General features: G+C 34.8%; 1 protein-coding gene across 24 annotated transcripts; it reads right to left on the reverse strand.

Annotated features, from left to right (window-relative positions):
• Window positions 1-4,462: 4,462 nt before the first annotated feature.
• Window positions 4,463-11,461, reverse strand: LOC147411158 (putative LRR receptor-like serine/threonine-protein kinase At1g07650). Of its 24 annotated transcripts, none has more exons than XM_086445339.1 (10): window positions 11,125-11,461; window positions 10,452-10,502; window positions 9,919-9,984; window positions 9,550-9,590; window positions 8,493-8,872; window positions 7,862-8,405; window positions 7,281-7,649; window positions 5,727-6,474; window positions 5,083-5,392; window positions 4,463-4,765 (listed from the first exon to the last, which is right to left on the reverse strand). In XM_086445339.1, exons 5-6 carry the CDS (start codon window positions 8,724-8,726, stop codon window positions 8,103-8,105), a joined length of 537 nt encoding a protein of 178 aa, XP_086301465.1. In that variant the 5' UTR covers window positions 8,727-8,872; window positions 9,550-9,590; window positions 9,919-9,984; window positions 10,452-10,502; window positions 11,125-11,461; the 3' UTR covers window positions 4,463-4,765; window positions 5,083-5,392; window positions 5,727-6,474; window positions 7,281-7,649; window positions 7,862-8,102. The 24 variants fall into 24 exon arrangements, with proteins under 24 accessions (XP_086301465.1, XP_086301458.1, XP_086301491.1 ...); XM_086445332.1 differs by having other exon boundaries at window positions 9,550-9,593; XM_086445365.1 differs by lacking the exon at window positions 10,452-10,502.
• Window positions 11,462-13,443: the final 1,982 nt, after the last annotated feature.

Here is a 13,443-nt window from a genome sequence, read left to right on the forward strand (position 1 = left end):
AATAATAATAAGATCATTTTCATTTGGTATGGTTGGCACATGTATTGAGTGTGGATACCACAGGCTGACATGCTAAAAAAGTGGAATCATGATAATCTGACTACCCCACATGGCAAACTCAATCGACTACCTTGACGTAATAAGTTTGGGAACCATAGATCTGCGTTCCTCGAGATACATGGCTGCACTTCCCCATGAAAAAGTGTATCTTGAGGGAATTGTGTTCCCCGAGGAGAGCAGATCTATGGTTTTCTAACTTGTCATGTCAAGTAGTCAATTGAGTTTGTCTCATGGGGTAGTCAAACTATCACGACTCAAAAAAGTGTGAATGAACACTCATAAGTCAATCAAACAACTATAAACAATCATATTAAATAAGAATAATAAGATTGATTTCATTTTGTATGGTTGCACATGTATTGAGTGTCGACACCACAGGCCGACATGATAAAAAAGCATCGTGATAATCTGACTACCCCACGTGGCAAACTCAATCGATTATCCTAACATGATAAGTTTGGGAATCATAGATCTGCGTTCCTCGATATTAGTGTATCTCAAGGGAATTGTGTTTCTCGAAGAACGCAAATGTACAGTTCCTGAACTTGTCACGTCAAATAGTCGATTGAGTTTGCCATGTGGGGTAGTTAGGTTATCACGACTCAAAAAAGTGTGAATGAACACTCATAAGTCAATCGAACAACTATAAACAATCATATTAAGTAAGAATAATAAGATCGATTTCATTTGGTATGGTTGGGTGCTGAGAGCAAATTTGTTCCGAGAAATTTTTATTTTTAGATTTTAAATCTTAAAAAGTATTGTGGGATCCACATGAATTATCATATTGGCCATTAAATACCACAATCTTTTAGATTTCATGCAAACTTCATAGTAAAAAAAATGTAAAAATTAATTAATTAATATTTTTGAACTTAATTAATAATATTGAAAATGGACGGCTACTGAGCAACTAAATTTAAAATTAAAATACAATATTAAAAAATACTTTTTTTTTTAATCAGTAGAATTTCATCCCTTGTAGCATTTTTCTATTGGATCATATTTTTGAATAAGATAAAATGATCTTATTAGAAAATTTTGATTTTTTACCATGACCGAAGAGAGAGAAAAAAATCTCTTATTATTGCTTATGTCATGAGGGCCACATGTATTGAGTGTAAACAGCACAGGCAATAAAAAAATGGTAATAGTGGGTAGGGTTTGGAAGACTGGTGGTTGTAGATGGTAACAATAATACTCCCACCCTGATGATGTCCAACATGTCGTCACCTTGTTTAGAATAAAGTGTGAATCTAGATCAGATACATCCAGAGAAAGGTTAAAAAATCTTACTTGAAACCTCAGATCTTGCCAGGTTGAATATGTTAGTAAAAGAAGATTTTGATATCTATGTGGAAAGATTTGAGCTGCGAGTGTAGGGTATTAAATCTCTCCCTAGTGTATGCGATCCAAACTCTCCTGTGGAGACCGTTTCTTTTTGGCTGAGGTTATGAATGGGAAGTATCATGCCGCTTCTTTTCCCACACGAGGTGAAGAGGCTGGGTGAAGTTTCCTAATTTAATACGAAATTAATTAATGATAGAAGTGAGAGAGAAAGAGAGATATGGATGAAGAAGAGTTTGGGTCTCTCTCTCTGTCTCTGACACACACACACACGCAGATTGTTGTTTTTGACTTTTTGTAGCTTTGTTAGTTTGTTTTATTGCCAGCCATGCAATCGTGGAGGAGCTCGCTGGCTTCGGAGCGTCTGTCCACACGTGTTCCCGCAAAGAAACTGAACTCAACTAGGTCTTAAGTGAGTGGAGTCAGGCGGGTTTCTGAGTCTCTGGCTCGGTCTGCGATGCATCAGAGAGAGCCCAACGAGAGAAGCTCATGGAGGAGGTCTCAACCGTCTTCAAAGGGAAGCACAAAATCTTCGTGAGTTTATTACGTATCGGTTCAATTTTCTAGTGATATATTTAGAATCGTGATAATCGGACTATCCCACGTGGCACACTCAATGGACTCTCCTAATGTGATAAGTTGGGGAATAATATATCTATACGACTCAGGCCCCACAAAAAATTGTGTCTCGAGGGAACCATGTATCTCAAGGGTTAGCCGGGTGCCCCTGTTTCGAAGAATGGAATCTTAGTTATGAGAATAAGACCGGGGCCAAACCCTTCCAACATATGATATTAGAAACTTTTTCAATATTACCATCAGCTGCAAAGCTTGGCTTCTCGCCTCGAGACTCAAGGTTCCTTAGACCCAAGTAGGCGAAAGCCCTAACTTCCTTGACATAGTATAGATTAAGCTCAGAAATCTGAGTTTGAGAAGGTTAGGATAATAAAAATAAATAAATAAATATATGAACTGTGATAATCTGACTACCCCACCTGACACACTCAATGGACTCTTCTGATGTGATAAGTTTGAGAACCGTATATCTATATGTATCGGGATATAAAATTGCACTTCCCCATAAAAAAGTGTCTTGAGAGAATCATGTATCTTGAGGCATACAAATCTACAATTCCCCAACTTATCACATCAAGAGAGTCCATTGAGTGTGCCACATGAGGTAGTCAGATTATCAAGACTCGTATATTTATTTATTTTTTATTATCCTAATCCTCTCAAGCTCAGATTTCCTAGAGGTTTGTACAATTTTTCTTGATGATTTTATAAAAGTCCTTTATACTTTACACTACTTGAAAATACCCTAAATTAGACAAGTTAAAATCATTGAATTTTTCAAAATTCGACAATTTCACCCGTTAAATTGGGCCATGTCAAAAAAAAAAAAAAAATTGACGACTATAAACCATAGAGATTATTTTTTGTCGAACTTGAAAATCGTCGAAAAAGCTAAATTCAACGGCTTTGAATTGTCGAAAAACCTACATTCGATGGCTTTGAGCCATTGAATCTGGTATGTTAATATGCATTGGACAAGTGTGTATTAGAGGTGACGACGCCATCAAGAGATCCTCGAACATCAGAGAAGATAAGCTGACATTGAGGGTCACCATTGAGGTCACACTGATCAAAAAGTTAGTACTCACCAAATATGGAAGATCTTAGAACAAAATAAAGTAGTGAGGATAGTTGAAATACTAGAATGGTTATAACCAATGAAGATAACTTCATCTTCCACAGTGCCCACCATCTCCCTGTAATTCCAGCCAAGGAAAGGATTCTTTTCCACACCTCACTACTATAATGACATTTAAAGAGCAAGTGGTCATTTTCTTCACTATCATTGGAGTAAATTGAATTATCTCAATTGGGAAGTGATCGGAAGCCCTAAAGAGAGTTAAACATTGTGTCAAATATTTTTCAAAATAAGGGTTGGAAGTTTCGGAATGCACTGATTTTTTTGTGAAGATGATCTCTATGCTGAAGAGATCATCCTCACCAAAAATCAGCCCATTCTGAAACTTCTAACCCTGGTTTACAAGTTGAAGAATTGTGTACCGTCCAATTTTTGTAAACCATTTTTTATGAGTATAAGTTTCAGAATGGGCTGAAGAGATCATCCCTACAAAAGATCAATCAATTCCAAAACTTTTAACCCATGCATTGAAAAAATGTTTGACTCTCTTTAGGGCCTAATCCCAAAGTACTGCTTACCTTTAAATAGAATAGAAAAAGAAATGTAGTTGAATGAAATATTACTCAAAGATAATGACAGCCTACAAAACAAAAAATTGTTGTTTTTGTAAGGCTCTATTCTGGTACCACTAAATTAGTCACTTGGCAGCTTCTACTTGACATCTTATTCGGGAATTTTCTATATATGGTCCCCAGCCACTCCATTAGGATTTTATTAGTTAACATTGGAAAGATCATGTTCAATTATAACTTATCATCATCATCATCGAAGCCTTATCCCAAATACTAAGGTTGGTGTAAACGAATCATTCTCCTATTCAATTCGGACTAAAGTCATGTCTACTATTGTTGAAAATATATTTAATTACCAATTTCTACCCTCTCTAATCATGAAAATGTCAAATTTTGTTAGTAGACAAGACGGAATGTGAGTTGTGATACATCAATGAGTGGTAATTCCTAATGGCACTACAACAAATATGGCAATTAGGAACGGTTTATTACCGTTCCTAAGCCACTATGAAACGGCTTGCAGACCGTCTTTAATCGAGGCGTCGTTAATGAGGTTAAACGGCTGAAAGCCGTTCTATATATCATGATTTGAAACGGTTAAAAACCGTTCCAGATCTCGGAATTTGGAACGGCTTAAAACCCTTCCTAATCTACGTCTTTATATAACAGCACACAGTACCTCAAAAAGATTTGAGACATCGGATTTTATAGAACTGATGTCTTACGTCTGAGACTTTAGACATCGGTTATAAACCGATATCTTAAATTGATATCTAAAATTATTATTATTATTAAATTTTTTTTTTTGCTACTTGCCTGTTACCCACGATTAAAATAGATCCAAATAGAGAACATCAAGGTTCTCTATCACATTAATTTATACACAAAAAGAACTGCAATGAGTCATAATTTACAAATCCAAAATTACAATGCATCGATAAACCATTCACAATCATTACACAAGCACAAGTGCTTACAAGGAAGCAATGCCATCACTCCCATCCTTCCTTATCTTCTTTATGATCCCCGCAATGCCCGCAACTACCAATAAAAGAATTCTTTCGTGTCACCACATTGCATACTCTCACGATGAGTTTCCGCACCTTCAAAAAAGTGTTTGAAATAAGTGCTCCTGATCAACCAAAGATGATACAGATAAGCTTCCACTCTCAAAGATGATGCAGATAGCTGTCTAATCAATTATTTCACTATCTATGGAACACAATAAATAGCTATTGTTTTACAAAGAATTATTGATGGAGGAATGTGATTTATGTCAATATAGTTGGGATAGAGGTGGTGATGATTCATGTCAATATTGTGCTATGTACCCACATTAATGTTCACCAAAACTGAAATATAGTGATAGCCACAACTAATGATGTGATGTGGATTGAAAATACAGACTAAAATAAAGCTCATAAATAGTCAAAACCTATGCAGCCTTACCGAAGAATGTGTGGACTCTAGTAGCTATAACAATGGCCTCGATCATGGATTTGTCCACAGTAAGCTTGTTGAGGGTCAAAGTCCCAGTCTTGTCACTGCAAAGCACATCCATCCCAGCCATTTCTTCAATGGCAGTCATACGCTTAGTGATGACACCTTGTTCAGACATCTATGAGACCCAATAGCCATAGTAACAGACAACACAGTTGGCATAGCAATTGGAATCCCTCCAATAAGAAGCACCAACAAGTTATCAATTCCCTCTTTGTACTTCCTGTGCTGTATGGATTTCACATGCTGATAATGTCTCCTGGTACCAAGATACAAATTTGTTTTGTTAATGGCTAAGATACCCCTGCATATTTCTACTATTAACTCTTACTCTTGTTTAAGGGACAGTATGGTCAATAAAAACACAATTAAGAATGTATAAGCTGTTTTTCACCCAAACCCTCGTGACTTTTGGAAGTGTTTTTACACTCCAAAAAATACTTCTTGTATATCTTCACCAAACAATTGATATTGCAATCATGATTCTTATAGAAGTGATTCAAAGAATTTGAGGCTCATAGAGAATAATATTTCTGTTAAAAAGACTACCAAGTTATGCTAGATTGAAGAAGTAAGTTGGAGTTGGAACTTACAATGAATGAAATTGTTCTTGAGCACTGTTTGTCATAGAGGTGGGCTTTGGATTTGGATCAGACTTGGACTGAATGAAATTCAATCTTCTTGACCCAAGATAGATGACATGAGAATACAATTGAGAGAGATCTGCACAAACAGAGACCACCCTAGTTTAATAAAATAGGGTAAAAAATTCTAAACCACAAATAGATTTAGAATCTGTGTTGCCATCACCCAACACAACACCCATAAGTTTAATAAAATATATGTAAAAAATTTAGATCAAAAGAGAAGAATCTGCCCTTTCAAGAACCAAAGAGGCATTTTTCCTTGATAACATTGTAAAAGAGTAGCCAAAAGGACTGAACCCAAGGCCCCCAACAAATTCCACGGATCATACTTACTACCTTGTCATCTTCGTCACAAAATAAAATTATTTCTTACCATTATTATACTCAAAACAGAACCTGTCTCACAGATCAATTTATTTACTAAACATGACCCATTACTTAACCAAAACATTGATGCTGCTCTCAACCACCAACATATTACCTACTTAATATGTTAATTATTTTCATTACAATCTACAGAGAGAACCACTGCACTGCTGCTTCATCACAGCAATAAAAATAGTGGTCATCATCAGTACACTCTGAATGAAATTTCATTCAGAAGAGAAGGCCAGCCAATCGAAAGCCCTTTTTACCAATTCTGTAAAGCCCTCTACTCCACCAACGAATTGTTCTTGGTCGGTATCTCCAGTACCTGCAACATACAGACATCAAATGACCATTGGATTTTGTTTCTCGACAGGCCTTTTGTTACATGGCATCAAATTCTAAACCACAAATAGATTTAGAGTTTGGCCAGAGCAATCAAATGGTAAGGCATCTGAAGATTGTTGATATTAGGGGAGGATAAATAATGCCATTGTCAAAACCACAACGTGAAAATGGAAACACAAAATAGGATGATTGTCATTCATAACCACTGTTAGCATATATAGATTCACTGGTGAGAACCACCACCAACTCACATCAGCGCGCCTAATTAAATTTAAAGAGAGAAAATAGGAGGTAATTCAGTCATTCCTCTGAAGAAAAGAAGCAGCAGGCCTCACGTAAGTGAACCCCTTGAAGTTGGTGTCGCTGGCAGTTGGGCTTGAGGCAGGAGAATCTAACAGTGACATGTTAGTAAATCATGGCTTATGAAAAATGTTGAAGATGAGGTTATATAACTCATTTAAATTATTCTCTCAGAGAAGACCTAGGTCAAGGGAGCATGTCATCAGTTTGAAAACAAAATGGGCATCTCTACTATGTGCTACAGCCTACAGGTACTAACCAAAAAACAAAAAAGATCTGCCCCTCACAAAGAGATCTTCAAAATGCTTCGAGAAATAAGATTGAAACAAAACCACAGCTTACTAGCTAGATCATAATTTCTAATAATAAAAAATTAAATAATAATAATAATAATTGTTGTTTGTAGTCCAAGTTTAACCAGTAGTAATCACTCTCACAAAAACAACATCAACAAATTCTACCTTTTCATTAAATTTTTTGCTTTACCGATCTAATAAATGTTTTTCGATCCCAAGATGGAATCATTGGAGAAGAAAGCAGCAATAGAATTCAAAGCAGCAGAGACGCTCATCTTAAAACGGGATTCCGTAGCATTGGTAGAAGCAAGAGAATGTACAATATTTGATAGCGATCAACAAGAAGGAGATCGATGCTTAAGTGCTGTCGATGAGATCCAACAATTGATGGAGTCTGTTACTGTATCCACTACTGGTCCTAGGAAGATCAACAGTTCTGAATTACAGATCATAATGGCTGGGGGGCTCCAAGATGAATTCTGTAAAATACTGATCACTCACACCAATCAAATTGAAACCGACGTGCTTATATGTCCCAATTCTTCAACTCCCTCGAGTTCTGTAATTGAAAGTACTACTGATTTCAGAAATATTTCATTTGAAGATGAATTCCACAACATATAATTCACTCATACCAATTCAATTGAAAGTGTTAAACCACTCATACTGTTTTTATTTTTTATTTTTTTATTATAAGAAACTCTCATTACTAACCTCACTATTAATACTTCTATATGTGAGAATGAGAAAAAAGATGAAGAAAAGCAATACCTGTTAGCACTTTAATACTCTTTGGATCATCCTTTTCCCTCCTCCTTTATCCGGACTTGGGACCGGCAGTGTAAAATATTAATTTTACAATGGCGGAATTAAAAAGGGGTTAGTTGACACAAAAACATATAGTTAAACAATATAACTAAAAAAGTAAAAGTACTTTGTTGATAAAGAACCTTATAGTGAGAAGAAACATTACTAGTAGTAGTAAAACTTTAGAGGGGTTATCCAAATACAACTAGTAGTACCACTTAGTATCTAGACATATGCCAAAAGAAGGATAACCAGTATTGTACAGTAAAATAAAGGAAAATTTGAGGTATACTACGTGTATTCGGGGTAACTCACCAGGGTTCACAGAAATTGCTGATATAAGAGGACCATAGGTTCCTTTAACAGGGATCCCAGTTGTTCCCTTCCCAGCCCAATATAAGCAAATCTCTAAAGTACTCGTCACAACCGCTTTAAATGTTTTTATGACTACCTTATCAGCACCGCCCGCTTCATCCTCAATATTGAGATCCTTCAGTACTAAATTTCCCTGCAATAAAATTAATCTAGTTAACTCTGACATTTAATTTATATGCTAATAATAAAAGCATATATTCGTAGTTCTGTTTTAACATACCTGAATGTAAATGTCAAATATACATCTTCCAAGGCTACTATATGTTGTATCATTTGTAAACATTATCTCCGCAAAGTGACGATTCACGGTATAGTTTCCCTTTAGTAGACAGAATCCATAATATGTGAGAGAGATGGGAGAAATGCGTGCTGTCGTGTATAATTGGTAGTTGTTCATCGTGAGTCTGAATATATTCGTTGTTGTGTAGGGGTCCACATCATTATCATTGTCCATGAAGTTTCCCGTGGTACTTAATGCCTAGTTATATCTACTTTGGATAAACTTTGAAGCACCAGCTGAGTCTATATCGTCATGGTATGTAGTATTTCCATTGATAGTAACTTCTCTTCCATCGCAGTTTATATGTAACGAATACCAGTCTGGAACCAAAAGTACTTATAGATTAATGCTCAGTGGTTATAAGCCTTATTACAAAGTTAGATTTTTCCCTTTCTTTCAGTTTTAATTTCTTTTCTATTTAGGAACTGGGAGGAAAATGTGCTTAAGGTGTTTTTAATGAATAAATTGTCAATCAATTGAGCGAGATGCTTAATAGGTGTTGGTTAGAAAAGGAAGAAATACTTAGTGGGTAACTTAAAATAACTACGTTACTAGCTTTGAAGTTCTCAAAAAGTATTTTAGAATTCTAAATTGAAACAATATATATATATATATATATATATATATATATATATATATATATATATATATATATATATATATATATATATATATATATATTATGGCTACATAGAAATAGTTTTAATAATGAATATGATTAGAAGATCTTAATGCGAGCCCTCGAACGTATTCACTTTTACTACAAGCTGACTTGTGGATTAAAAGCTACAAGTTTTGAAAAAATTTAAGGAATTTTTTTTATTATCAAGAGAAGCTAATTTGCTTTTTTGATAGGAGAGAAAATACAGGAACCACTACACGTTAATAATATAAACAGATGACATTTATAATATAACTGAAGGAAAAATAGAAACTAATCTCCAAACAAATGTGAATCCCCAAAAAAGAAATTAAAAAAAAAAAAACACAGCCTTACTTCATGGACAACGAAAGCTCCTCAAACATGGAACCACTCCACTTCTTGATCAATATAAAAGGTCCAAAGCATGTCAGCATTACGAGATTAGATTGCGCATGCTTATATATAACAAAGAAATGAACTGAAGATGATTTTCATAAACAGTTTTGATAATCTAAGAAATTTATTATGATGCAATGTCACAATAAAAAGATGTATTAGTGACTTATGAGTTATTCCCCAAAGAAGAACTTCCAAATAAGTTTCTAAAGAAAATAATCCAAAGTAAAAAACAAAAAACAAAAAAGTATCGAATTAGAAAGAAGATAATTAACCATATGAAGATAGAAACTATAAAGAAGCCAGAATTTAAAGGAGTATTCTTACACATTCCGCTGTTGACAACCAACTGCCCCCGAGTTTCCTACTGAGAAGTTGTTGTAGGAAAGATCACTGTATGCCAACATTGTAATACAAAAAGTCATCTTCTTGACTTAGCTAAGATTAAGTAATTTGAAGAGCAGTGTAGCATTCAATGGTGTGTACTGAAAAACATGCATGCATTCCTTATAATTAATAATAAAAGTAAAAAATTCAATAAGAATTTGGTTCATCCCACACGTACACTGCACGTCATGGGCATCGTCCCTTTATTTTTTATATATACTTATATGTAACTCTTGGGGGTCAGGCTATTTTATATAATGTGATTTTGACACTTAAAAGCATGATTTTAGTTCAGAATGATCAATTTGTAGAATCGTAACAAATGTAAGATCACAAGTGTTGTTTCCACCCAATTGAAAACTGCACATTACATGGGAAATTGCTCATGGAGAAACAGGGAAGCAATTTAAACCAGTGGATAATCTACTGCACATTACATGGGAAATTGCTCATGGAAAAATAGGGAACCAAACCTATTGCATCATAGCTTGAACTAGCATCACATGGAAATTTCTAAACTGTTGCTGCACACAGAAGGAAACATATTATAGAAAATCAAGAATTTTTATGCATACATATTCAAGAAAATAGGAACTTTTTAAGTACCTGCCAGGTCCAGTCTTTTGACTTGCAAAAGTTACATTGGGATACAAAATCAAAAACTATCCTACTATACTATTGTCATAACTACCAAAGCAATATGTTGCTATACTATTGCTCATAATAGAAATTTATCAAAGAAATGAATGTAACCCATCATTTTCAAGTCCTGTTGCTATACTATTGTTTGGTTATCTCTTAAAGATAAAAAACAAAGATATAATGTGAATAACTTGGTCTGTAACGAGAGAAGGTGTTTAAACTAATAGAGATTAGTGTTACACACCAACAGAAAATTGAAGTCTTCTCTGAAAATTTCAATGTTGAACTTGAAATCTCAATGAAAACAGAGAAATCAACAAGATCAATTTTGTGTTTAAGAGACAGATCCGAAATAAGATTTAGGGTTTTGTGAAGATCGATTTAGGATTTGAGAGACAAATCCGAAATTAGATTTAGGATTTTGTGAAGAATGAAATCGAAAAGATCGAGTTAGGGTTGTGTGAAGATCGAAGATGGAATGTCAAAATGGAAGATCAAACCTACTCGAGCTCTTATGGTTCTTCCTTTTTTCGTTTCTGTGAAAATAAGAGCCCGAATGTGACGATCGAAGATGGAAGATGAAGAAGGGAGACTGCTCAGGCTCTTACGGTTCAGCCATCTTCTTCGTTCCTGTTAGAATGAGGATCCAAAGAATGTTTCTCTTTTGATGTTCATCTATTAAAACGGCTTTTAACATTGAGATGAGATCGAGTGGTTGAGGGATCGACTGAGAGGTCGATCGAAGGAGCGACTGAGAGAGAGAGATGAGATCGAGTGGTTGAGGGATCGACTGTGAGAGAGAGTGAGAGAGAGAGACAGAGAGAGTGGCTCGTTGAGACGGAAAATGCGACATTTAAAACACGATTAAAACGGCTTTAACAGGTAAAACGGTTTCAACCCGTTTTTAATTTGAAACGGATAAAATCCGTTTTATAATTTGGTTCCAGATTCACTATTTTCTTGTAGTGTGGGTTCTAAATCAAATTAATTCAAGAACCCTCTTTAACAATTAAATCAAGGAATCAGAAGGCTATTTACAATCAAAGCCAATATAGTGATTCCTCTTCGTTCTTGCAAAATCAAACAATGGAGACAATCTACTCCAAACACCAACACTGTGTAACACATTAAAAATGATGGGAACTTATTAACTAGTATTAGGGAGGCGGACGACACTTGTCCAATTTATAATGCTTGTCCCATTTCTGCCCACCATGGTAGTTGGAGAAGAGTTAGGAATCACATTTTTCAAATCATGGAGATCACACCCATGTCCTAGATTGCTGTAAGTTTTAATTTGCACCCTCTAGCTTTAGATAATTTCATATCAACTCTTTATTTGAAAATAGTGTATGTAAACCACATAGGGAGATTTTCATAAACAATTATTTTATTTTAAAAGAGGAAAGCATGCCATCCCACGTTTCTTGCAAACATGAAAACGCCCCCAACAATTCCATAAGTACTTGGGCTTCCATGTTCGTGTTTACCAATTTATTTATTAGAAGAAAGCAGAAAAATAAAACATATAAGGTCGATTATGTCCATTTAATTCTATGGTATATAGAATCCTTCTTTGATTCATTAAGCATGGTTTTAAAACTTGTTTGATATGAATGAGACTGAGTCATCTTAGACGAGATATCCAATATATTTGAGTCATCTCGGACGAGATTTCAAAAAATGCCTAGAACCATGTCTTTCAGACAATTTGTCAACCTGTCTAATTGGTGGATGATACCAAGACAACTCAGTCGAGTCATCACGATCTCATACGAGATTTAAAGCCATGGTGTCTAGTAACCTTATGTTTTTCCCGAGTGAATGACACTCATATTTAAAGGACAAACATATTGTAGACACCCCATTTTTGCACTCGCCTGATTAATCAACTCGTCAACCCGATCGCAATGATTCCCAATGATGGATGTGTATTCCATTGCTTTATTTTGTTACCAGATGTGTTTCAGAAATCCGGATGAGGTATCTCAAACTAACAAAACCTTAGAAACCACGCTACGCTAGGTAAATACGACCCCAGAAACATAGAAATCATCATCTTGCAAACCAAAAAGAAGCTTCACGATAAAAATCATTAAAAACTATCAAATTACCAAAATACCCCTAATCTCAAAACAACCCTAGAGCCTACGTTACGCTTAGGAAAACTCATTCAAACACATAAAACAACAAATCGAAACCAAATAAATCATTTCGTCAATTTTCACAGAATTCGACAAAATTACGAAAATGCCCCTCATAAAGTTCACTACCATTTCACACAAAAAATTTCATAAATAACACAAAATAATATTTCCATTGAATTCCTTACGAAAAATTGATTCTAAAACATCTTAGAACATTAAAAACCGACTTAAAACGTGAAAAGTCCTCTCTGGGGGCAAAACGGTAATTTCACAATTTTCATAATTAAAAAAATTCGAAATTAATAAATAAAACATTAAATAATTAAAGTAAAATATTAATGAAATTAATTTAAAATTTTGAACCTAAAAAATCGATCAATCGGACTCTCAGGCAAAATTGTTGAGGGTTCGTGGGATATTTCTTTAAGGACCCCTCCATTTGGGGGTTCAAAGAATTAAAGAAATAATGGAGGGGCCTTCTCCAAAAATTTAAAGTAAATCAAGCAAGACTGAAGTCAAGGTATTAAAGTCAATCAAGTGAAACTGAAGTCAAAATTAAAGTCAATTAAGCAAGACTAAAGTCAAGATATTGAAAGTCAATCAATTAAGACTAAAGTCAAAACATTAAAAGTCAATCAAATAAGACCAAAAGTCATAATAGAGATCTAATTAAATA

The sequence above is a fragment of the Akebia trifoliata genome, chromosome 1 (genome assembly GCF_017979445.1).
Source record: "Akebia trifoliata isolate Shusen 1 chromosome 1, ASM1797944v1, whole genome shotgun sequence".
In the NCBI taxonomy this organism is placed as follows: domain Eukaryota; kingdom Viridiplantae; phylum Streptophyta; class Magnoliopsida; order Ranunculales; family Lardizabalaceae; genus Akebia; species Akebia trifoliata.

Excerpts from the sequence above, each read along its gene's own strand:
- LOC147411158 (XM_086445357.1), bottom strand. The coding sequence starts at position 8,726 with ATGGACAATGATAATGATGTGGACCCCTACACAACAACGAATATATTC. Across the intron at positions 8,406-8,492 it reads TATTTGACATTTACATTCAG|GGAAATTTAGTACTGAAGGA; the intron begins GTATGTTAAAAC and ends ATTTTATTGCAG.